The sequence below is a fragment of the Dunckerocampus dactyliophorus genome, chromosome 3 (assembly GCF_027744805.1).
Source record: "Dunckerocampus dactyliophorus isolate RoL2022-P2 chromosome 3, RoL_Ddac_1.1, whole genome shotgun sequence".
Lineage (NCBI taxonomy): Eukaryota > Metazoa > Chordata > Actinopteri > Syngnathiformes > Syngnathidae > Dunckerocampus > Dunckerocampus dactyliophorus.
In genome coordinates, this window is record NC_072821.1 from 13945285 (window position 1) to 13971141 (window position 25857).

At 39.7% G+C, this 25857-nt stretch overlaps 2 protein-coding genes across 8 annotated transcripts in view; both read right to left on the minus strand.

The window, feature by feature from the left end:
• nfat5b (nuclear factor of activated T cells 5b) overlaps nt 1-20434 on the minus strand; it is a 37176-nt gene extending 16742 nt beyond the window's left edge. The window contains exons 1-6 of one of the 7 annotated variants that reach the window (XM_054770969.1): nt 20138-20434; nt 11771-11807; nt 8991-9065; nt 3653-3775; nt 1555-1617; nt 6-636 (exon numbers count right to left, since the gene is read on the minus strand). In XM_054770969.1, the coding sequence (XP_054626944.1) occupies nt 6-631 (626 nt within the window). In that variant the 5' untranslated portion in view covers nt 632-636; nt 1555-1617; nt 3653-3775; ... (1 more) ...; nt 11771-11807; nt 20138-20434. Of the gene's footprint in view, nt 1-5; nt 637-1554; nt 1618-3652; nt 3776-8963; nt 9066-11770; nt 11808-20137 lie in introns of all 7 variants that reach the window. The other 6 variants (XM_054770964.1, XM_054770963.1, XM_054770968.1 and 3 more) reach the window with 6 other exon arrangements.
• Nucleotides 20435-21739: 1305 nt separating this feature from the next.
• The window catches only part of LOC129178633 (polycystic kidney disease protein 1-like 2), a 40348-nt gene continuing 36230 nt past the window's right edge, over nt 21740-25857 (minus strand). Inside the window, exons 33-41 of the mRNA XM_054771025.1 lie at nt 25273-25458; nt 24808-25138; nt 24608-24741; nt 24409-24536; nt 24169-24329; nt 22868-23078; nt 22358-22459; nt 22148-22279; nt 21740-22051 (exon numbers count right to left, since the gene is read on the minus strand). Of these exons, the coding sequence (XP_054627000.1) occupies nt 21866-22051; nt 22148-22279; nt 22358-22459; nt 22868-23078; nt 24169-24329; nt 24409-24536; nt 24608-24741; nt 24808-25138; nt 25273-25458 (1571 nt within the window). The 3' untranslated portion in view covers nt 21740-21865. The remainder of the gene's footprint in view (nt 22052-22147; nt 22280-22357; nt 22460-22867; nt 23079-24168; nt 24330-24408; nt 24537-24607; nt 24742-24807; nt 25139-25272; nt 25459-25857) is intronic.

Below are 25857 nucleotides of genomic sequence, written 5' to 3' on the forward strand. Positions count from 1 at the left end.
CAAACCTTCCTTTTTGTCCAGACTTGTTGTCAGTGCCTAGCTGGGAAAGGACAAAGTGTGGGCCTTTGGCGCTGTCGGCATCAAAAATATCCATGCTGGCTTCGCTGGCAGGCATAGACTTGGGCCCCGGCCTTTGTCGTGGGGTACGTTTGCGTGACTTTCGTGGCACTTCTGTGTTGTCATTGTAAGAGGTTGTGCTCATGATACTGAAGTTGGAGAGAGAGTCATCCATCCAGATGCTGTTGCTGTGCTCAGAGTCCAACGTTGACTCTGCTTGACAGGACATGCGACTATCACTAAGCAGGTCTTGTGGAGGCGGAGAGATGTTCAGTTCGGTTCGACGCTTCGGTGGCATCATATGTTGATATGGCTGGTCCTCCTGGGCTGCCACTCCTCTCTCTCCTCCAACCTCACTCGTGGCCAGGCAATGAACACCGCCATTGCTGTTACTACTTCCGCCTTCGGCACCAAGAACCTCTGGTATTGCCCTGCATCTCCTGTTGTCCTCTGTGTCAGCATTACCACTGTGAACTTGGTTCTGGTCAGTGGCTGAAGAACTGCAATGCTTGGTAGAGCTAGAAGAGGTGGAAAAAGCACTGCGGGGGCCTTCCATGGTCATAGAGGAGGACATGCCATCTACAGTGCAAATAATTGAAAAGTCAATATCATCTCAAATCCTCAATTTCAAATGCTAGAGATGTTAATATTTGTGTAGTCTTAAACTTTTGTTTGGTATATTTTTTGTTTAACCCCTTGAAAGGTTTCCCATTTTCATGGCTCTTGTGCTATGTGCATGGCGAATGCTTCTATCAACTGGATCACGTCATTAATTGTAAGAATGACTTGTGTTTGGGCCAATTTTAACTAACTGAAATGAGTACTGAGTTGTTAAATAAATCTGAAGTCCCACTCTACAGTGCCATGGACGTGTAGAGAAGCACGTCCACCTGCAGTACCCATAAGAAGTGCATGCATAAAATATGAATTTTCTCTCTGCTCATGCAGAAGTCTTGTTATTGAAGTGATTTGGTTTATGAGCTTTAAGATAAAAAATAGTAAATGGCGCATGATGCTGTTATAACTACCTGCAAAGATACTTTCTAAAATTCAAATTCCATGCCAAGTTTAAAAATAATTCTACTAAAGTCATTCAGAAATAATTAATTTACTAGACTACTACACAATAACGCCCACATCCCCTCCAACTCCTTCCGGCTCCCCAGTGACAGTATCACCATCTGGGTTTTTGTCTAAGTGAAGGGCATGAAAATTGCAAATAATCATACAACACAGCAGCGCTGATGATATTTAGGTGTGGAACTGCAAAAAATTAAAGCACTCTTTTTTACTAAAAAGGGGTGAAAAAGCAACGTAGAATAAAATCTCTAAAAGTTGACATCTTAAAATAAATGCTGTCAAATGGAGTCAAAATGTGCACGGTGACGCATGCCAGTTATGGGAGCTTATATTTTGGTTAATTTTCTGTGTTTTGCTGTTAAATTCAAAAAATTGTTGGGATTGAAGCCACAGAGACAAAATAAACAAGCTTCTGACCTATGAAGCAGAGAACTGCAGACCATTTTATATGCAGACACTCCCTGCTTCAGAGGGAACTTCCTGGAATAAAAATGAGACAGCGAATGAGCAATAGGGGCTGAACAGTAAAATTGTAGTCAGATTTTTTAAGAAAAAAAAAAAAAAAGACAATTGTTTTTTTTTTATGCAAAAAAATGTTGCTCCAGCATGCCGGCACACTGTAATTTAGAAAGCACAATGAGATGTGTGAGTAGTGGGGAAGAGTAAGGTTAACTTGCAGACTATAAACTAAGTAAAATTGGACCTGGCATTATGGACTGTTTTGGGATTCATTAGTTTGCAAACAAAGCAAACTGCTAAAAAAGAGACAAAGTGAGAGACAGAGGCACAGTAAAAAGACCTGTAACATCACAGCCAAAAATGTCATTACCAATCAGTGAACAAGAACAACATCACTTAAACTAGAAAATGGGGACAAGCATTACGGCACATACAAAAAGAGAGCACCGACAGCATTGTTAGCATTTATCCTGTCCAGGATCACAAGAAAAAAATTACAAAACACATCAAATACAATGATTCAGTCAGAAATACTGTTGTTTTTAATGTGGCAATGATATTCACTGGAGTATTAGGCTAGACTAAGGAATGTTGTCGATTGTTCTTGCTTTTCCTTTTATTACTCTTTCTTGGCAACTTTAAAGGCTACCATTTGAAAGTCATATTTTCAAGGGTGACACAGGGACTGATCCTGTGCAAGTTGAGAGTCATCTATCTTCTGAAAAAAAGACAATCAAGTATTTGTCGTCATATTTATTTGTGCACTGTACCTTTCTGTGTAACTGATTTTGGTGGTCCATGTAGGTGCTTATTGTTGTGACCATGACAATTTACATGGAATAGTCTTGTTTTACACCATAGAAGTAGTGTGAAATGGACTAATAGGTTTTAAATATTTTTAAACAACTTAGCATTATTTTCACAAATATAGATGCTATATACACTCAGCCATAACAGGGAATGTCAGCTTAATGGCTTTTTACATTTTTTTTTTTAAATCTGTGCTCACAAGTGTTTTCTAATAAACCATTAGCCTTTTTAACACTAAAAAGTTTGGATTAGCAAACACAATGTGCGTTTGTGCAACAGTGATCCACCGTTTACCACATTCATGTCTAGACTGTATTTCTCATCACATAAATTGTTATTTCAATCAAATTAAAGTGTGGCCACAGTGAGCAAACAACTAGCACACATCCATTAGGTAACTCCTGGCAGATAAAGTGTAAAAAACACCTAAATGTTGTATATTTTCTCCAGCAAAACTCTAACCTGTTGTGTAATTACTTCTGACGACATGTGACATGTTTTTGTGGAACCCATGTATGCATGAGTGGAAGAATAAAGACAAGAATGTGGGGAGTGAAGCACAATTTTTTCATTCTCCAAACACTATTGTTGTTCCGCAGCCATAGATGTTTTCCCTTGTGAAACTATCATGCAGGAATACAACAGTGATGGTGAGATCTAACTAAATACAATTCTATGTAAATAATTAAAGCTATTTAATCTGACAATTCACACGCTAATCATTTATGAATCTGATGATAACCATCAAACATCTGACTAATGGAACAACCGTTTAATCGGGAGTTCAACATAACTTTTCACCCAAGTCCACCGGACAAGTCGTAAGTCACTTCATCTACAGCAACAACATACTTATGGCTGAAACATACCCTAATCAAACAAACAAAATAAAACACTGCTGTAACAGTGATATTATCCACTGGTATAGTGTTTTGAACCGCTCTCATTATTTTGACAGACATCCATCCTCAAAAAAACAGGGAAAATCTTGATGAACACTAATTTAGTAAAAAGTCCCACCATGAAATTAAAATCATCACTAGAATGGTATGCAAAAGTGTTGTTTAATGTATGAGGAGGTCATTGATAGGCCTACCAAGCGATTAAATATCAGAGATAACTTGCATATTAGCAGGCAAGATTTTTTTCTTGCCATGTGCAGACATTCGATAGATGAAATATGTTGTTTTGTGTTGGTGAACAAAAAAAATCGATCTAGCTCAAAGGGGAGAAATTAGGATCGTACCAGAATCTACACCAGCTGAAGGGGGTCCAGCTTCTCCACCACTGGTTTGGCTCATAGTTTTTAGGTTCTGCAGGATGGTAGAAGGAAACTCCAGCTCTCTGGGCAGAAGATCATACACTGATTCTGGGGGAGAAAAGAGAAAATAAATTGATGGGATTAAACCTATGAGCATAAGAATTAACAATGAACCCCCCCACCCCCCCACCCCTAGAAGCGAAGTCAATGAAGAAGATGCAATTGTAGCCAGAAAATAGCGGTGACAGAAAAAAGCTGACGTGTGATGGAGGACCACCTCATTGAGTTGAAGACTGGTGTAAAGACTGGTGTTTATATAACTTGCTCTACACGTTTCACCACATTAGAATTCACTGCTGAGATGAATTTATGATCCATATGATTTCTGATCTATTAGAAACAGTTTTTGCATTAGTGTGTCCATATACTGTATTTGTTTGAGATTGGCATTATCAGCTATTGAGCTCCACTCCCATTTTCATAAGCAATCCTTTCTTGAACAACAATAAGTTAGAGAGCTAAGATAACAATATCTTTAGAGATGTCCTCTTGGGTCCAGTCTAATGCGATCAAACTCATATCAAAATAGCATCGCAACTGAAGCGTGTGAACAAAAACTGATCTTATTACAAACAGGCAGCAGGGTTGCACAACGCTTTTCCCTGTCCTCTCCATGCCTCTCACATGGAGAAGAGAAAGCCTTGGGTCAACAGCATGACAGACCGTTTACTAGCAGCCTGATTCATCATCCAAATATTATGGTACGGAGCTAGAGCAGCCATTACAGTTGCCCGACGTTCCCCCCTCCCAACTGCCAGCTTTAATTACTTGCAGCTGAGCCCTAGGGTTTGGTGTGTATATCAGACACTTAAACCCTCCCATTGTTACCTCTCGCTGCGTCCAAAACCCAAACCTGGGATATACTAAAACCAGCCAATGTCTCATGATTCCCAAAGCCCCGTAGTCTCTTACAGCTCAGAGCAGATGAGCAGGGAATGTTGGTTCCCAGAAAGGAGGCTTAATTCTTTACTTAGCAAAGACCTAATAGTCAGGGTTCGAGTGTGGCTATGCCTATTTCCGAATTTCTCATACATGTGCTGAAATGTCAACCACCACCTGTATAAAAACACTCTCCCTATATCTGCATCTCCACTTAAAGAGCCAGTCTTCTTGGGGCTCATTCATAGAGAGCACATGCAGAAACATGTGCTCAGAGTGGGCAGCCCTTCCTGTAAACACATTGCCAACCGCACAGGCAGAAAATATGTACACTTCCCTCCACTCAGTGGTCTCGCATCACTGGCTGGACTGTTCAAAGTGTTTCCACAAGCCCTGGATGTTTTGAAATAGTGAAAACTCGGTTTGTTTCTTTGCAAGCAGACAGAGTGCAATTCTTCATTTCCATATGACAAACCTCTCTCCTTTTCCCACCAAGTATATAAACAACAAACCACACCACCTAATGTTTGGCATGGCATGGCCTGGCATGGCATGGCATCTTAGCATGGACGTAGTTACACAGCCTTCTCAACACAGTCTCATACATCATAAGGGATTGCAGTCTAAATTAAAAGATACACTCATAGGCATGTCACTCATGTGAGTAAATAGTTGACTCTTTCCTTTGCTTTACAGCAGGGGTGTCATACTCATTTTGGTTCAAGGGCAACATACTGTACAGCCTAATTAAATGTCAAGTGGGCCTGAGCAGTGCAATCATAACATAATTACATATACATAACAATAAGTCCATGTTTTTCCCTTTGTTTTCATTCAAAAAAGTACAAATGCATTCAAAAAACATCATATTTAATGAAATATCCCTTTAGAAAACATATCAACAATGTCAGATTTCTCAAGACAATGTGTTTGCATAAGTACGAAAAAAGTTAAAGGTATTACTATTTCAAAAGCAATAATTCATTTTCACAGAACTGTATTCTTTAAGCGCAATCGGTATCTAAACTACTTTGTTTTTTATTTCTGAAACTTGCCATCCCTTTGGTTTGAAGGAATAAACAAAAAAATATGGCCTGTTGTCTGTGCTCTCATCAACTGCAACAGAAAATGCAAGAAATTACTTAACTCTGTGTTTCAACTTCCGATTTAAATCTGTCGATACAGTAGTTCCGATATCCTCTCTGCCATAGTATTCCTCATCTGACGAATGTTGGCAAATGTTTGTTGCCTCTCAGGTCACACATGTTCTGCAGCCTTCATCATGCGTGATTTAACAAGGTCATGTCAGAATACGACTTTGATGCTTTGATACTTCCCAGACCTCTTGGCCCCAGGCGAAGAAATGAGCTTCTCTCTCCTCAGTTGTATTTTTCGCCATGATGAGTCTCATAATGGCACCAATTGTTGTTATATTATATTATTATTATATTATATTATATGTTATATTCATTGAGCACGGACATTTGTTGATTACACACTAAGCACACAGGTTTCCCATTTATTTCTGTGAAGGAATAGACGCTTGTCCTCTTCTTCTACTTCTTCTATTCTTAAAACAGTGCACCCCTCTGCTCTGACTAACACAGTGCTTCCCCCAGTGGATGATTTAAGAATAGCATACATTAAATGTATTATTTCTAGTTTATTATAGTTTATTATTATTTATTATTTCGAGTTTGTGTCTTTTATGCTTTTTTTTTTTTTTACTTTCATAATTTATCCAACCGGCCGAATTGAAAACACCAAAGCAGGTTGGTTTTGGCCCACGGGCCACATATTTGACACTCCTGCTTTACAGGCTTAATTCTCAATATGCTTCAATTATGGTGGTGTACACCAAAATATCTGCATATACCAGTCAGTTCAGAAATTTTACATGAGCACTATGCGTTCATTACTTATTTCATCATCACACCCGTGATATGTTGTGTTCTGGCAAGTGGTGCAGGATGGATGTAAAAAAAAAAACAAAAACAAAAGAGAGGCACTCACTAAATGAATGGCAAGACTTATACTGCCATTCATTTCGCTCACATTCCAGCTGCTTGCTCTTACTAGTCCCGACACCTGGGGCGTGGCACGTTTTTTGGATGAGTGAATGATTAAACCCCTTCTCCACTACACAATCCTCTCACTATCTCTACCGTCTTGTTTACCATTATCATAGACGAGATCTGTACTTTAACTTGCCCAACAGGTTTGCATTATCCCTGTGCGGAATTTAGAATGACCTATTATGCATTTTTTAACTAGCTAAAAAAAAAAAGTACCTTAAACCTGGCATAATATGTAAAGTGGTTAGTCACACAAGGATCACTATGTCAGAATACCTGAAGATAGTAAGGGCTGTCATCTGCAGCAAACCGTGTACAACAACCCTAAAATGTTTACAGCCAAGCCTACATGAAGACTGCCAGTGGCTCTATAGCAACACAGCTCAACACACAAGTCGGCTCAATTCTTGTGAGCAAACAAATTTGAATAGTCAAATTTAACTGAAGAAATAAGATGAAGTATCTTATTTGTGAAATTGCACCTTACATGATCTTTCAGGGATAGTACCACAAGACCAAAACAATGGCCATAGCATAGCATTGATACATTGTTCAAGATTAACCGTTCGTTGTATGGGTCCCGGAGTTTTCGTACGATCAAGTCACATAATCTGCACTAGTATTGTAATTATGTGAATGCTGAAAGCATTTTTCATCTATTCATTCTGCTTCTTCTTCTTCTTATTCCGCCTTATGTTTTGTCCGCTAATTCCTCCTTCATTTCTCAACCAATTCAAACCAATCCAACGTCAAAATGTTCAGCTCAGGACAAGTGGCTATCTATTCAGAATTTTCAAAATATTCACACATTTAGTGTAATTTCATATTTTCTGTGGGAAATTTTCCCATTTAAATGGGCAATATTTGGCGCCCTCTACTACTATCTCCATTCTGCTGGTTCTACAAAGGTGACATGGCTCAGTTGGTAGAATGCTTGGTTCCCAACCCAGAGGCTGCTGGTTCAATTGCTGTATAGGCCTTCATCATATTGTATAAAATTATTGATTATTACGTCAGACAGACGCCACTGTCCTCTAATCGCCACCACCTGTAGACTAATTAGGGGCGATGGTCAAACTGAGGAGAGAGTAACTTCCGATTGATTGAGCCAGGGAGATTGTTTTATACATTTCAGCATTCAGTCTCATTCTTACTTTCCAACATTTCAATTTCTGCTGTTTTTAGTCTGCTAAAAACAAATGGACAAATCAAATGGTAACCATTAGTGTTTAAATTAATTGTCCCATTGAAAATGAATGGGCAATTAATTTGGCACCCCCTACTACTACATCCCCCATTCTGGTGATTGCACAGTTGTGACATAGCTCAGGTGGAAAAGTGCTTGGTTCTGTAGGAAAAAAATAATTTACTGAGTGAGCAAATAATTATTACAAGTAGCTTTTAGAATAACTGTTTGCATTGATGTTATTGATTGTATTATTGTTGAGTGCCTTAAAATAAATACAGTATAGATATAATTGTTTGATTGTTTGATCAATCTAATAACTTAGTGAATGATTACAAGTAGTTCATAGAAATAATGGAACAGGAACTAAGGAAGAAAGACACCAGCGGCCAGTACAATTCTTATCATAATAAGTACCACTGCCGTAACGGCAGATGATACTTCCAGATGATGGCATAAAACGGGACTTACACACGCGAGCTGCGAATGGTGATCAATGTACCAGCCAGAGGAAAGCAATGAAAACTTACCGACACAGGCCCAAAACTGGGCCTGCTGAGATGGATTTGGCTCCGGTAAGTGTCAGTTTCTCAGACTAGTGTTCTTACTGTCGGATAAAGTGGGACTATCGATCGGGACTCTCTTTTATTCGGCCAGAAGATGGATACACATGAATGAAACGAGGTCCAGGGCTCTGAAGCTGCGAAAGATATTCTGTCTGATTTTACTTGATTTTAATACAAATAAAACTTCATCTGGAGTGTGAGTCTTATTTCCTTCTCATAATTTGAGATTAATGAACACTGATCAAGTGTTTTGTCCCATGTAGGTGTTTGAGCAATAACGTCCATACATGAATGCATATTAACAACAGCAGCTTCTGATGGTTGCTCGTATGCATCATGGCTCAAGAACACTTGTGCTGATGGCATATTGGGTCAGTTATATTTACAAAATATTCGCGTCCAGTTTCTTTTTTTATTGCACTACAGTTACAAATTTCTGAGGAAAATAAAACATTCAAACATCCAAAAACAAAATTATGCAGCCTTACACATATCATAATGTCCTGTTGAACAGCCAAAAGTAACAATACCTGATCTCCTTTAATTGTATCGCTTACATGTGACATCCATCCAGCCATCTTCTATACCGCTTGTCCTCATTAGGGTCACGGGTAAACTGGAACCTATCCCATCTGAGTTCGGAAGAGAGGCAAGTTAGACCCTGGGCTACATGCTGCAATATCCAAATTAGGGCTGTCAAAGTTAACGTTAACGGGGGTTTCCTTTAATGGCACAATTTTTTTTGACACGCAATTAACGTGCACACGTCCTGTTTGGCCCTCGGCCTGCACCGGAGCTTGAGGAAACAGAGCGTCGTGGCAGCTAATGTGAGATTTGTTTTTTTAAATCATTGCACCTGAATGTTTTCTGCAGCCCGGTGGTTGGGAACCCCTGCCTTACAGCGTGCTTGGGGCTACGATGTGCTCTTTTACACTTTTGAAAATACTTTAAGAATGAGACTTTTATACAATCGGCTTCTTTATTTTATAATATAAGATTAACGTCCACATTGACAAACGTAATCGTTGAATCATATCGAATCAAATCTGATCCTTTGTACACTGTATCCAATTGTTCTGTTTTTGAAATATATCCTTTTTGAATCGTATCTTAACTTGTATATCTAGAAGAGTATGGAAGCGTTTACCACAAAGATTTAAATTCCTGCTTTTTATATCTAAAAAACGTCTTTTTTTGAGTGATTAATTATGAGTTAACTAGGGACCAAATGCGATTAATCGTGATAAAATATTTTTAACCGATTGATTGACAGCCCTAATCCAAATACTTGACAAGAAGTAAATCAGCTCAGTGGCAGTCTCTGTCATGACACATGGTTGTCGTTCTTTAAGCGCTTCGGGAATGAAGAATGTCATAACATCTAACACAAGGCAGCAAATAGGATGTGTAAAATTATACTTGAAAATCGGTGAGATAGTGTTATGTGCTTACACAATAGTTCAACAGCTGCTGAGCCATGTGAAATCCACACTAAATCCACACGCTTCGGGATGCAAAACTCTACAAGGGTACACGGCTTGTAACACAGGCGCCGCTTGATGCTAATGAGGCAGCTAACGTCACTGCTCGCTATACCGTGACGGTTAAGTTGCCAACTTTTGGCAACACATCTCATGCCCTTAGTTTCAGCACATCGACGCTCAGTTCCAACTGCGAGGAATAACACAGGACATGACAAATTATTCCCACATAGTGGCCACGCTGGACCTCCACTTTCTTTCATACCATAGGACAGTATGGCAGACTATTTCAGCGGTTTTGGAACGGTGACATTAAGCAGTAAGAGGGCGGGATATAATGCATAACACATTCGAATGTTGCCGCCCTCTAGGCAGTGGGGAACATGTTGCATACAGTCCCTTTAAATAAGGAGGGACGAAATATCAAGTTTGACATGGAAGCAGTGGAATCTAATTCTATTCAAATGCACACGCACACTCATGCATGCGTATAATAAAGCCAGACGAGCCATTTCTGTCTGATTCAAAGGAAGATGGTGCTGAAGCAACAGGAAAGGCCTTTAGCAACAAAGACACACTTTCACAGCATGACATCATCAAGTGACTATGCAAACTGCTTAATTGAGTCAACACTGAGGTGGATTTGTTTCACAATGTTGTGTGCACAAGTGACCTAATTGAAATGGCTTACTGCTAATTCATTAAGGCAAAATAGTCTTTCACAATGCATGAAGCATACATGTGTACATGACAAATGATTGTAAAGTTGGTCATTTAATATGTGGACATTTAGCTCACAGAGTGATGATCACATTCAGTCCTACGGCACTCACTAAGAGAAAAGAGAACAGTGAGAATGCCAGCACAAAAATAAAATGTGACTGAGAATACCTCAAAACAATCACAGCCTTAAAGCAAAAAATACAGAGGGATTGGAAAAATGTTTTAAATATTCACTTGCAGATATAAAATCGAGTACAGTCGTCCCCCACTACATTGCGGTTCGAACATCGCTCCCTCACTATCAAGGTTTTTCACAAATTAATTAATGATCGCTGTATCGTGGTTGACAAAGGCCTATTATTAATCAAAAAATATTGAAAGACAAATCGTAATATTCTGGTCACTAGGCTTTACATGACATTAGATTAGATTACCTTCACACTGCATGGAGCCAGCCATGGCATGTCCGACAAAATGTTCTACGCAGTAGAAGATTATGGCAATAAGAAGAGAAGTTGGTCAAAATTCCACACACTACCAACTAAAAATTCGGACCCGCTGAAGCACTGGATACTAGCTAAAAAGACTCAGCTAGATTCTCTTCAGATCTCAGCATTTTTTACTTGAGAACTATGCAGGATTTACCAGCGCAATGGGGAGCACATGTCTTGCGCTGAAAGACACAGCCATTCCATCAGTCTGCATCCCAGTGAGAGCGGACATTGCTTGTGACTGTTTTATGTTCTTATTTTATCGATGAAACATTTAGCATGAGTGCTACATGATAATTGCTTAGTGTTTCACTCTAGCTGGATCTGCCCGGCACTCAGCAATGTTATTCTCTTCCTGGGAGGAGCACAAGTAAAACATAGCTGGTAGCGTCAACTCTCACAAAGTCTGCCATGATTAGAGGTAGCAAACCTCTCTCTATGCTGTTGTTGACGGAAGCAGCAGTCGTTGCTATGGGCTTTTCCCAGGAAAGACGTTCCGGTAATGCGTAACATGACAAAAATAAGGCATCATCATGAATGTGCCTGTTACTACATGGTCAAGCATGTATATAAAACCATAAAACAATGTTTGAGGTCTTTTTAGAGGCTTTATAGGCGGAATAGGTGAAACCCAGTACTTACATTATTAGCTGCCCCGTGCTAGCAGTTTTTCCAATATCTAGAAGGCACAGAAAAGGGAAAGACATAAGTGTTTATGTCTCACATAAAGACTGTGGTTGGGCAAAAAAAAAAAAGTGCAGTTTTCCTTTAAGTAGACACTTGAAGACCAGAAAAGCTACTGAGTCAAATTCATCAGGTTTGGTCTTGCTACAGAAGGATGGGAGGTGGCTGTGTCATTTTGCCTTATGACGCTGCATCAACTCAATAAAAAGGTATGGCGTCTAGACACATCATTTTGGGGTCAGGTCAGGACACGTTTGTGGTGATCATTATTGTAATGGGGTCTTTGTCCTCTTTTGCTTTACTTCTGCTTCGATGAAAGCAGAGTAACAGTGACTAAGTATACATGCGCACGATATCCGGTTAAGGTTCATATCCTCTTTAGGACAACACACGTTTGCATCCACGAGTAATAAAAAAAAATAAAATACTGCCCCTGTATTTACACCCATCGATGCACTTCATAATATTTATACCATTACATTTTTTTCCTCCTCACCCAGAAACGTAAATGTTTACCACTTCTGCTCAACGTCATGCCAGGCACAAACAAATCCCCCAAATTCTCTGCAATTTAAGCATTAAGCCATACATCCATCAATTTTCTATGCCGCTTATTCTCATTAGGGTCAAGGGATACCCCTCCATAGGAAAATGCACCTGACTAGAATATTGCATCTTTATTGAGCATGGTCAATGCTTACTGCGATTGACTGGAGCCTATCCCAGCTGACTTCAGGCGAGAGGCGCAGTACACCCTGGACTGGCAGCCAGCCAATCGCAGTAAGCATTGACCATGCTCAATAAAGATGCAATATTCCAGTCAGGTGTATCTTCCTATTTACATGTTTACTGTATATGACCTAATATTCGGGTTGATACAGGCAAATGCAGGTTTTTAATAACCGCAATAGGACCTTGATTCGGAATTGGCAATCGGAAAAAGATGTTCACATCTCAGAGCTTTTCACAATCACTTCTACATTCCAGTTAATACAGGAATTTTGTGTGCACAAACATGTATCAAATGTTTCTGTTTCTCTGTGTAACATAGTATAGCAATTTAAGTCTATTTTTATGATAACAAGAAAAACAACCAGCAGATGACAGCCCCTGTCCTTAAAAGCTTGTGTTTGGAGGACTTACAGTATTACGTTTATGTCCAGTGTTTTGGGTGATATTTGTAAAAACAGCAGAGGATGCCCTTTGCCTGGCCAAAAGTGAAAGGTTGCTTTCTACAGTTGCAAATGTAAAATTATGGTTGTAGTTATATTGTATGTGCATAGGCATAAAAAGGAACCATTGTGTAAAGTTAGTATAGCTACTTTTTATGTGCATAAAATGGGTCAGTACCCCCATACACACCCCTATCCCTTTCAAAACAGAAAAAGATGTCTTGATGATGGTTATCACCTTACAAGTCAACAACAACACTCAACAGCACTCGACTTTTAACTGCTATGATTTTACTACCGGGCCACTGTTGTGCCTTCAAGGTCGTACAGATCACACCTTAAAACACCTTTGTCCTCCTGCCAAGGTTGTTCAAGCTGACACAGAAAAAAAAAGACAGGCGATATTGAAATATGACAACTACTGTAGCTATGCTACAGTCAGGCATCCCAAATTTTTGCCCATAATGGAGTGGCACTGCAAATAACCAAATAAGTGTTTCAACTCCCGAGAGGCATCATAAATCAATATGGTGTTCAACATAAAGGGATACGCCTACGGGCAGATACTTTAATCTATATTCATAACTGAGATTTTTCAAGACTGTGACTCCTATTCGTTGGTTAACGTTGCACAACTGGCATTTCTAGTAATAAAACAGTGGAGTCTCTTGGCCGAACAGTAACTTTATTGTGCAACTTCTTTTTTTTAAGAAGGTTTTTAAGAAAGCTCAGATACAGTACACCTAAAAAGCACACCACTGTGACCAAGGCCTCCACCGTTCACTGAAAGTACATAAAAACACCATAAGCAGCTCGCACCTTATTTTGTGCTGAAATTGTAAGTTTTCTACCAAAATGAAGAAGTTAAAACAATGTTACTTGTGTCCTGAAATGTTGACATGACAGTCTTCTTATTTTGATATAGTGGTGACTTTTATTAAATGTTTTATTGAATTATAAAGCTTCAAAATCTTAAGATAAAACAAAACTTTGCAAAGAAATATGTCAGCAAATCTCGTAATACCACAGCTAAATGAGCACCAAAGGATTAATTCTCCTTTTTCTTTGGATTTTTGTGGCTGTTTTGCCACTTAGTAAAGAAAAGATGACAGGTTCAAATTGTGAAAAAGTCCATCATAAACATGCACATTTCAAAGTTAAAAGGTGCTATCCCTCTTCGCCTCCAAATTACACTTTTGTCAACCACAAAATATAAGAATGCCACCACTATAGCTATAGCAGACTTGACTAGCTATAGGCTAGCTATAGATTATCAACGATGGTTTGAGAGAGCAGACTGTACCAAAAATGTCTCTATTCTTCACAATTACGAGTTAAACTGAATGAGAATTGTTGTTCGGCCTGAAAAGGGGGAGTGGCGTTCATTACTGTCACAAACGCAGTCTCACAGAAGCTATCGGGAAAAATGTACAACAGAAAGCAGCCAACAAAAAACAACACCAAGTAAACCTATTCCTCTTGAACCTGTGAGTAAACTCACACGCATTTCCATACATAGCTTTAGCAGCGGTATATTGTTACTGATCTATATTATAACGAAACAATCCTGTCGTGGGTTACGCTAACAAATTAGGTTTTTCTGCTGTTATGATAGGAGATACAGTCAATGATCGCTAACGCTGGGAGTGTCTCAATATTAATATCAGATATCAGTCACATATATCTGATTATATCGGCCTGCCTCTAAAACATGTGTCAAACTCGTGCCCTGGAGGGCCGAAACGCTGCAGGTTTTCTCTCCAACCAGTTTCTTCAGCAGGTGATTTAATTGATGAGCTCCTTCCCTCAAACTGAACATGTTGATCATTATAATCACCTGCTTTAGTGACTGGCTGGAAAGAAAACCTGCAGTGTCTCGGCCCTCCATGGCACGAGTTTGACACCCCTGGTCTAAAATCTCCTATATTGGCACTGCGATACAAGCAGTCCATTCCAAACGCCACACCAGCACTTCCATCCAGCAGCAGCACTTCCATTCAGCATGCAGAGCCCACGTGATCACAACAACAGAGTGCGCCTGCGTGTTCAGCAAGGAGCAGGAGTGATGTCAGCCGTGTGGCAGTATTTTTCGTTAAAGTTACAAAAGGACGTTGCAGCTGTGTGCAAAACTCAAGTTTCCTGTGGTGACACTGAATCATACAATCAACCTCATTGTGCATTCGAAGCAGCGCCGCAAAAAAACAGCATGAGGATTTTCACAAGACCACGGCTCTGTCAATCACCCACTGCTGTATGAAACATTTGCAAAGCGTGAGAAATTGGCTGTAACAGAAAAGAGCCAGCCCCTGTCAAAGGTGAGTAATGTCAGGTTTAAAAGTTTCAATAAAACTATACACCAGATACATCGAGATGCAAATGAGTTACTGTTGCTGACTATTGTTCTCTAATATCACTTGATCAAGCCTGTTCTGACACTTCACGCTACAAAACAAGAAATAAAAGTACGTATGATTCGGATTCGTGCTATCGGATCGGTAAATATTATATACCAATTATATATATAAAATTGGTATACAATATTTATGCATATATATATATTCAAGGCTGCTACATCAGTATTGTATCAGAAGTGAAAAAGTTGCACCGGGGCACTCCTAGCTAACATTAGTAGCTAAACTTGCAACCATTAGCTGACAACAAACATAACTAATGTTACCCTCATCTGCCGTTTGTTACAGCCTAAGTGCACTCACCAATGACATTCATGTTGTTATGTCTTTCAATGATTCTTATTTCTCAAATAACCTCATTGAGAAAGATGTTGAATAGCTAGCGTTGCTAACACTGGCTAATAAACAACTGACGACATTGTATGTATCATATGTTTTTACTTCTGGCTGTATAACTGCAAGTAATAGCTAAATGTTTGACCAATGTTGTACAGTCGGCCATCGTTTATCGTGGTTGATTGGTGCAGGAAGAGGGCGGGATATAGTATGTTCAAACGTTAGCGCCCCCCCCATGCAGTACCTAACCGCAGACAGCACCTTTAAGTAAATAAAACCAAGTGTTTGACAGCATGTATCAATTTGAGCGAGTGTGCTGCAGACTTTGGCTTTCTGGATTATTTGTGACTCTTTCTATTGATTTTACTTTATAAAATGTAACAGTTATCATATATAACAGGTTAGGACCAATCACATTACTGTTTTTCTGTGACTTGGCTACGCTGCACGCATGCACTTGTTTTTCCGTGTTTTTTCATGTTGTCAGAATTGCGCTGCCTTATCCTCACCACAACCGCACCTCCACAAAGGTGATTTCCTACGGGGAAAACTGTTTATAAATTTAAAAGACCTCAAATGGCCCTGAGAGGGACTGTTGTGGTATTGTCTTTGTAAACTAATACCAATGTGACAGTGACAATCAAAACTGAGTATAATTATCTTGCATCTAGATACTGTAGTGCAGGTGTAAATGTAAGTTTTTGTGGTCCTTTGTTGCTATTCAACATGGAGGCATACTTGATTCACCACATTTCTAGCTCGGTGTCAACAACACAAACAGCAATGTACAGAACTAAGCACGAGGAGTCAAAGCCAACCCAATTGGCATCATCGATGGCGGCGATATAGAAGGAGACTTTTGGCCATCCTTAGGATTGTCACAATAAATTTTGCTGGACAATAATTTACCATCATGTTATTGTCAATAATCAATATTATTGACAACATTTCTTGAGATGATTTTTTCAGACTGTCTCTGTTAAGAAAACAAACACCCCAATAAAAACCACACGTGTTTCTGGTGTCCTTCAACACGTCTTCTTCACTCGGTTATACGGTTCAGGAATTGCTGTTTATGACATGTACATTCTCACAGGCAAGTCGTACTGTCAAACATTTGTACCATTTCCGGAAATGCTGCATTTCTTTTGCAATGTAACGAGCGACACTGACTGACTGTCGGGACGAAGGCTCCTTTCCACCTGCGTTGTAGGTGTGCATACAAGTATCGTATTCCCCTTCTTCCTCGTCACTATTTTAAACAAATGTGACATATCGGTTCGTCAGTGTTCATGCACACACCTTGTTCATTCTGTTTAAAACCAAAATATCCCCACATCGGGGCTGTGGCATTTGCCTTAGAAACAATCGCTTTTGTGCCTTCATTCACGTTAGTGTATGTTTGCTCACAAGGCTAACTTGCTGCCAGCCAAGGCAGCCCCGCCTCCACATACTGGGACAAAGCTCATAGGTGAGCGAAGGGTTCACTCTCTCAGTTCATTCCACTATAGTACCAACGCGTACAGACAGCTGCAGAGTGAGCCCTCTTGTCATTCCGCCTGAAAGAAAGACGAGGAAAACAATGCACGTCAATTTACTGAGGCCGGCAAAAATGATTGACTTTGGGTTTTTTTTTATCTTTCTTATCGTGACAGGCCTAGCCATCCTATCGCCCATGTCCGTCTCCAACAAGTCTATGGCAAATGATGGGAGAAATTGAAGGAACAAGATATAACTAACATGCAAGGAACAGGTGACTGTGAGTCGATTTCGAAGCGGCCATCCCCATAAATATTCGCTTGCCAAGATAAACCGGATGGTGGACACCATCTGCAGGAAATGTGACCTAGGTGATGAGACAGCGGACCGAGTCGTGTATGACTGCCCTCGTATTCCCAATCCGCCATTGCAATGGATCACATAAACATCCTATCGACTGACCCCTGACTAGCACTGACGAGGCAGAAAAAGTGGAATGATGTCCCCCAGCCGGGATCACCACCCGATGCCGAACCAATCATCTTAGAATTGTTGCCTAACATCAACAACAACAACAGAAAGAGCAGCCCTAAAGCAAGGGTTTATTTCAAGATGGGAATATTGGGTTGGATTGCAGCAGAGACATGAGTTCTTGACACCTTAACTGCAGCTTCTTATCTGCCAATGGAAAGAGGCAAGATTCCCCTCATTTAATATTTAATGTCGTCAGATGCATCTTGCTGTGGAAGGAAACATGAAGGTGTGATGTTCAACCTCACAGGTCCTCTGGGTTTTTCACAAATAATTGACAAATCCACTGCCATATGATAGGAAGCTGATTCCGAAATGGACAAGAACCTTGTGCACAGTCAAAATGTCCATATTAGAATTGATATAAAATGCAATAGTACCACTCAAACTCAATGAAGGCAATCAACTTGCAATTGATGGGACACAAGAAAAAACAGATGCTCGGAGGAATTATTTTGCACCAAACACTTTCCAAAAAAAAGGAATTCTTTCAAATGCAAATATGATTATGTGGTGATTTGAGATATTCAAACATCAGTTTTGTCTAAAAACACATTTAGCTAACTAAAAACAGACAAGGAGACAATAGTCTGTTTCATTTCTCACAAACACGATGCATCTGGTACGCTGCAGAAAATTAACAACATTGCTAAAAATGCACAATGCAAGAGCCTCTCATGAACCCAAGATGTTGTGTTTGTCATTATAAATGGAGACTCATCATTATATCATTACAAACGATCAGGAGACCAAAAAGTAATACAAGTTAGAAAATAACTAAGATATACAAGCCAAATAATATGCCTGAAAGAAAGAAAATGAGATCTGAATCTCCAACAAAACTTTTATTAAACCCTCTTCATTCGCCATTTAAGTTAAGAGAAGATTTAATGAGGGGGTTTTTTTATCACTTTAATGTGGTTAACCTACTTATGTGGACTTCAAGAATGTTCAAATGTTGTGTAAAATATTGCCTGTACAGGTAATAAAAGGGTTGCGATGCCCACATGTAGTCCAAACAAATTTGAGTGGATTGTTTTTGGCCTTTAAAAGGTTCCGACGTAGAGATCAGATTTCCACAACAGGTTAAACCACTCCAAACCATATATTGAATTTTGCGGCTGAAACAAAGTCACAAGTGCGCAGTAAATACCAGAGGAGGTGATATTTTGACCTGAACAGATTTGTCTTTTACTGGGGTTTGTTTAAAGTTAATGGTTAATCAATTAGATTGAAAAGAAGGTAGCGATGGCAGACAATTGCCACTTTCTTTGCCACGCCCACATAAAATAATGTTTGCACAATTTAAGAAGAATTTCACTTAAAGTCAAATCTTTGTCAGATTAGTTGAACAAATGTTAAAGTGTGTAGGGAATTGTTAGTGTAAAGAAAATTAGGTTTTTGTCCTGTACTGAAACGTCCTTGACAGGAGAAAGTACAAAAATTGAGCTAGTTTAGGCACATTCACGTGACAGGTTGTTTAGGGAAGTGTACATTGCAGAAAGTCACGTTAATAGAGCAGACCACAACACAATGATGGAACTAATGTTCCGTAACCAACTAAATTTAGAAGTCGGCTTGTCATATTTTTTGTTTAGCTACCAGTAGGTTTATGGCAGAAAATACAGGATCATTGTACTACTAAATCCCCATGAGGCCTAATCTGATGTTTTCCCTCCACTTTGTTTTCCTTTTCAACATCAGATATCAACAACATTTCTAGGCAATCAAGTATTTTGAAGCACATGCCACCAAGTTTGCTTAACACAGCAGAGTCAATATTAATTCAGCGATTTAAGCCAAGGTTTACACACCAGGCAGCCAGCCTTTTAATGATTGACCAGGCTTTGGTTGGGTGTCAATAGGAGAAAACTATTTAGCGATGTCCGCTTTTGCAATTGTAAAGAAAACTTGACAGAACAGATGGAAAGCCATTACATTGATTATCTTTACTGCAGAAGAAAATGTTGTGATATCTATTAACTCTGCACAAATGGTTGCATGATTGGTTTGCAGCTACAGTATGTATGCAGCATAAACATCCATGAACGGACACTGAGTTCATGATTAAAACTGTTGGACAGGGATTCTGACTAGCACCTACTGCTAACCCACAGTACCTGAGGGCTTGTTTAGGCCCCCATGCAGCACACTCACTTTATGTTTATTGGCCAACTAGCGCCCCTCTTCAAGAGAGTGTGATGCCCGGGAGGGGGGGGGCAAGCACAAACTACCCACGAAAAGTACTGCGCTACTTTCCAATGACATAAACCAAACTGGTCTGACCGGTGTGAGCTAGCAGCCCGGGGCGTTTTTTAGGGGGGGTCGTTCTGACCATACAGGTGTCATCGCCCAAGTAAACGCAACATTAAACGTCAAAAGGGTACTTTTGTTACCTGTGAAGCGCAGGGATCCGGGAAAAGTTACGTCGAGCTCCCCGCTGAAGAGTGCGACAAAGTCAGAGGGCATCGCAATCCCTCACGAGAGCAGAAGCCGGACACTCTCTGGTAAAAACACGAGCGTGACGTCACAGTTTCGTCTGTCCCTTTTGATCGTTGGTGTCCCAAACAGAAAAAAACGTCCAAACTTGTGTCCACACCGCCGTGACCGCGTCGTTTTTGCTCGCCAACTGTTTCTGCTGTCACTCTGCTACTCACCCACACACAAACACACTCTCGCCTCCGCCCCTTGGCCTGCCGACTAAGCCGCCGACGAGTCAGTTAGTGTGACAAATGAAGAGCCACGCCCACACAGGTGACGCAATACGTCACATCACCAACAGACACTTCATTAGGTACACTTGCACAGTCTAGTAGTTTAGTTTATTTCGAACATGCTTAACAATGCAAACAATTACATGACTGCGAAATTCAGCATGCCTGAAAAGAAGTAGAGTAAAGCAGAAGTAGAGTAAAGCAGATTAATCCTATCCTAAACTTTTCCATGTCTGAGATTCTGTTCATTCCCTCTGCTTAACATGTTCCCATGTTGTCATTTTCTTCTATTGGAGAAGAAAAGAATAAATAATGTGTAACATAATATAGATTATTCAGTAATGAAAAATAAATACAGGAATACAAAAATTACAGAAACATTGACTCGTGAATAAATAATTTTGGACTGTATAATAAAAATATATTGAATAATACAGCTGTGCTCATAAGTTTACGTACCATTAATTTTGCAATATCATTTTTAATATCATTCAAATTCTCTGAAAAATGGCCAGGAAATCACAAATTCTGCCACGGTATTTAAATTATAAGCACGGCTTTAAATGAATTCAGAATCAATGACGTCAGACACTGTGCTGCTCAGCGTTCTTCTTCCTCCACATGCCCGACCTTGCACCACATGCTTGTCCTGTCCTAAACTGACTCATTGTTTGAGTTCCTTCCTCAATCCATTACACAATTTTACTCCACATATGGATATGATAAATGTCTTTAATGTTGTGTTGGCATACATCTCTATTGGGTAGCCGGTTGTTGGTTGCTTTGTGCATGATTTTAGCTGTTTGAAAATTTTCATGATCGCTTGAATGGCAACTAGGCAGCTGATTCATGCAACGAATTAATTACTCATGGTTTCTTTTCAATTCATATACCACATTACTCTGTATTTTGAGTGTACACTCACAATGGATTGTTTTGTTGAATCGGATAACATCATTAAATGGTGATTTGATATTGCTTAAATAGCTTGATTTTGTTTGTGTTCCACAATTTAGCTGTTAGGTATTGTTGTTTCATTGTTTACTCTGTGATACGATAAGTTCAACATCAGACACCTTAGCAGATATTGCTCAAAATTGTGTAGTCCAAAGATATACTGTACATTCTCAAGCTAAATATACATACATAATAAAAATTCTATTTAATTATGCACATGGATGTGTATGAACATGTGGCATTGTTTTACATATTTAAAAAAAAATGCATATTCATTGCGCATATTAAAGCCTAGATTACTGATTCAACTTCTTTTGCAATATAGACATTCCTGAAGACAGACCAGTTGATTAACAATGCACACTTACAGTATATACTGTACACAGTGGAAGAATGAAGCAAGCAAGCAACAACACCAACAAAGCACACAGGGTGTTATTATAACAATGTTGACTAAAGAGGACCATATAAATCCTTGTCTACACTTTCTGGGGAGATTGTTGAAATTCCATTGTTTGAAGTTGATGAAATTCCGGTCTTGTTAGACAGGCTGTCACCACCGTGCTTCTTGCATTTAACTCCGAATAAACTGCAGACTTTCATCAACATCAGGTCCACTATCTCCTCCTCCTCTGATGGCTGCAAAGAATCATATCCAAAGGCTTTTTCAGTATTTTGTACATTATTCGAATAAATGATTGACAAAGACTGAAATGAACTGTGTGACTGGGTTACTTTGTGATGTATCTGCTCTTGACTGAAGGCCACAAGGATGACAGAGATGAAGAGGTTGAGCACCACAAATGTCATAAACACAATACAGGTGCCAATGAGGAAGGCACCCAGGACTGGGTTGTAATTCAGAACCTGTGATATACAACGGGGGAAATACATGAATCAGCAGCTATATCAGGTGGAATCATCTATGGTGGTAAAGCTTTTTACCTCATCATAGTTAAAAATGCCTAGCTGCAGGCTGACCATGGTCTGAGCAGCATCAAATAAAGTGCGATAAGAGTACAGCTTCCAGCCATACATCAGATTCGACTGGAAAAAACAGAATCAAATATATTCTTCATTTTGTGAAAGGCTGCTGAAAGAAGTAATGTTCTATAATTGTTTTAAGACCACTCGATGAATTTCCCATTTTTCAACTGGCTGACTTAAATATTGTACTTTTCCGCTACAAACTGAAAGTGAAATAATGTACAAAAATGCAAAGATGAGACAATAATGTCAGAACATTGCCAGAAGATCATAGCACAGATTGCTCTGATAGTGTATGTTGACTGCTATGGTATGATCATTGAAATCATGAACACATTCATTTCAGCCTGTGTGGCTACAATATGTTGAAACATTTTCAAATATTTTCCTCATTGTAATGTCAACAAACTGGAAAGAAAAACATAATCTCTAACAGCTCTCTGATGCCGAGTGTGGGAAACTACTCACAGCGATGGAGTAGGCCAGAAACATGATGGTCATGACCACCAGGAAGCCAGAGATATCCGTCCAGGCTCGCTGGAGAGTCGCTGTGATCATGTGCAGCTTGGGGTTGAGTCTCAGCAGGTGCCACAGTTTGACTGTAGCCAGGAGCACCAGGAAAGCAATCAGATAGCCCAGCACTGCATCAGCCTTGGCTGTCTCATGAAAACTGGCGTATCTGGAGGCAGCACGTTATTATTCCAACAACATGATTGTATTTTCACAGTCGAATTTTTGTAGTTTTTACTTCTTCTTGTGAAAATTTGATCAGATAATAAGGAAACCTGAGAAATATAACTGATAGTCTAACAGCAGTAAAAATGGCTGCTCAGTTGCTTTGTTAATTTAAAGGCAACTTCAGGTAATTTAATTATAATTTATTATTAAACTACAGAATGCTCAGGTTCTGTACTGGAATTCTCAGTCACAAAACTCTAGATAGACACTTTAACAAAATCTTAAAACCTCTTATTGCAGGTTTTAATTCACAACAGGCACAATAATAATAACATGATAATCATAATAACACTGGCTACTGTTGCGGCCATAATCCAGCTAAAGCGCAACTCTGAACCCCCGATGTGACTTCCTGTCCACACGTCTGGAACACACACAAGCACAAGTGTTATTTATATCTTCAATGGCTTATTCTCTCTGATTATATCTACAATGTTGAGTAATATGATTGTAAAGGGGGCTCTAATAACGCATTCACCTACTGATAATGCAGCATCAGGAGCAACTGGGGGTTCAGTATCTTGATCAAGATACTGAACTTCAACAACATGATCATGGGAGGACGGAGGATCGAACCTGCAACCTTCAGGGTGGGAGACGACTACTCTACCACCTGAGCCATGCTGAGAAGGAACCCTACCTCAATTCACTTATCATGGTCAGCCCTCAAGCCAATTAACCGTGACAAACGAGGGATTACTGGACTTGTAATTTCTCTGGTCTTAACATTTTGTTCAGGAGTGTAACCCCTGACAGTAAAAGTTGCATGAAAACCAAAGGATAGTGAAGATGTCAATCAAATAGTTCATTTATCCTCAGTCCTGAAAAGGGTTTGAGCAGACATTTACACAACTTGAAGCTATAAGGCAACTATAAGCACTGAAAGTCCACTAATTGAATAGTGTTAATGTGACATGACTTGTTTCCACGTCCTTGTTGAATCTCCTGCAAACAAACACTATTCCAGCAACAATTTTGAGAATGTCACGGTATTTTCTAAACTTTATGATCATTCAAAGGCTATAACCTACTGGTCTTTGTGGCTCTGGTAGTACTCCATGTCCCGCTTCCCCAGCAGAGTCCTTTTGATAAAGACGGACAGTGCGCTCCAGCTGAGAATGATGATCGCCAGCTCAAGCAGGTTCCATTTGCTCTTGAAATAGGTCCATCTCTGCTGCTTCATCAGCTTTGCCTGTTGGGATATTTGAATTATACTAATGTAGGAATGACTGGTAATAGATGAAAACTAAATGCAATTTTAATACATATACCTGAACAAACATGTAATATAGGATGAAGAGGAAGTAGATGGCTTCAGAGGCCATGACAAAAATGTGGAGGCCACCAGTTGATTGGTAGAGACGAACATTTTGGAGCTCACTACGAAACTGGAAAGCCCCTAAGAAGCAGCCATTAGAGACATTTTTGAGGTTTCTGTAACGGTAGCATAGCCAGATATGACCTTTTTACCTATGGCTGTGGTTTCCAACATGAGTGTGACGATGCAGAAGAGGTTGACATTAGCGTTGTACACAGTGAACTCAATAAAGATGGCTTGGGTATACTCATCAAACCAACGGTTTTCATGAAGATACTGAAGGCATCTAGAGGGAGTACATGGTTGAATTACACAAGGGTTTAGACCATACACAGGTATAAAGACAAATCACCCGCTGGAGTTATGTAAATCTGGTCCAAGCTCCACCACAAAGCCTCCTCCTCTGTACAGCATCATGCTTCCCCAGATGGGATAGGCCCTCAGTTTACCCTGGGATCGGTACTTCCAGGGGCTGTGGAGGTTCTCTGTTGTGTTATCAGCCTCAGAGTAGTTCCAACCTGGACCGTAGGACCCCATATCTTCCATCTCCCATGAGTACAGAGCATGGCACTTAGGCACTGCCTGTTGCATGCGCCGAGCCACATGACAAGATTTTTTCTGTACCCTCACTTGGCGAAGACGAGCATTACCCACAAGCTTTGAGTTTCCATCTGTGATGAAGCCTATGATAGGTAACATGAACAAGACCATGACTGCAAATAGCTTTAACACCCATCTAGCAGGGGTGCTTTAAAAATCGGTTGTTTAAATGACAAATGATACCAACTAAATTTGACCAACAAAAATATATTGATACCTGGGTGATCGCCAAACAAGCTGCTCAGCAGGGTTGTGTTTGCCCAGTTGAACACATCTTGAATACTCATCGTGTCGGCCACGCCTTTGCTAAAGCTCTGGCGAATGTGCTGGGTCAGGAAGTAAGCATTGGGATCCCTCTGGCCATATGCCACCAGGAGCAACATCCACATAAACCCCATATAGGCTGCATGACAAGAATATCACATCAGGACATCTTGTAATGCAATGTACTGTAATGTGTTATACAGTGGAATCTCTGAAGTTGAACGTTCCCAAAGTCATACTTTTCAGAATAATAGTCTCTTAAGGAAAACGTTTTTTTTTTAGAATTTTGCCCATCATCCACAATTACTGTATGTAGGACATGAACACACATGTCTTTTTCTTTTCTGTGCGTTCTAAAGATATAAAAAAAAGCTAAAAAGAGGCAGCTAATAATTCACATAATGGGACGCAACTATTCCGGCTATCAAGCCTTCTGAAAATAACAACAACCGCCAAGGAGGCTTCATTTACAGAATGTGACCTGAATATCAACCAAGCTACAGCGACATTGTTATTATTATTATTGTTATTAATATTG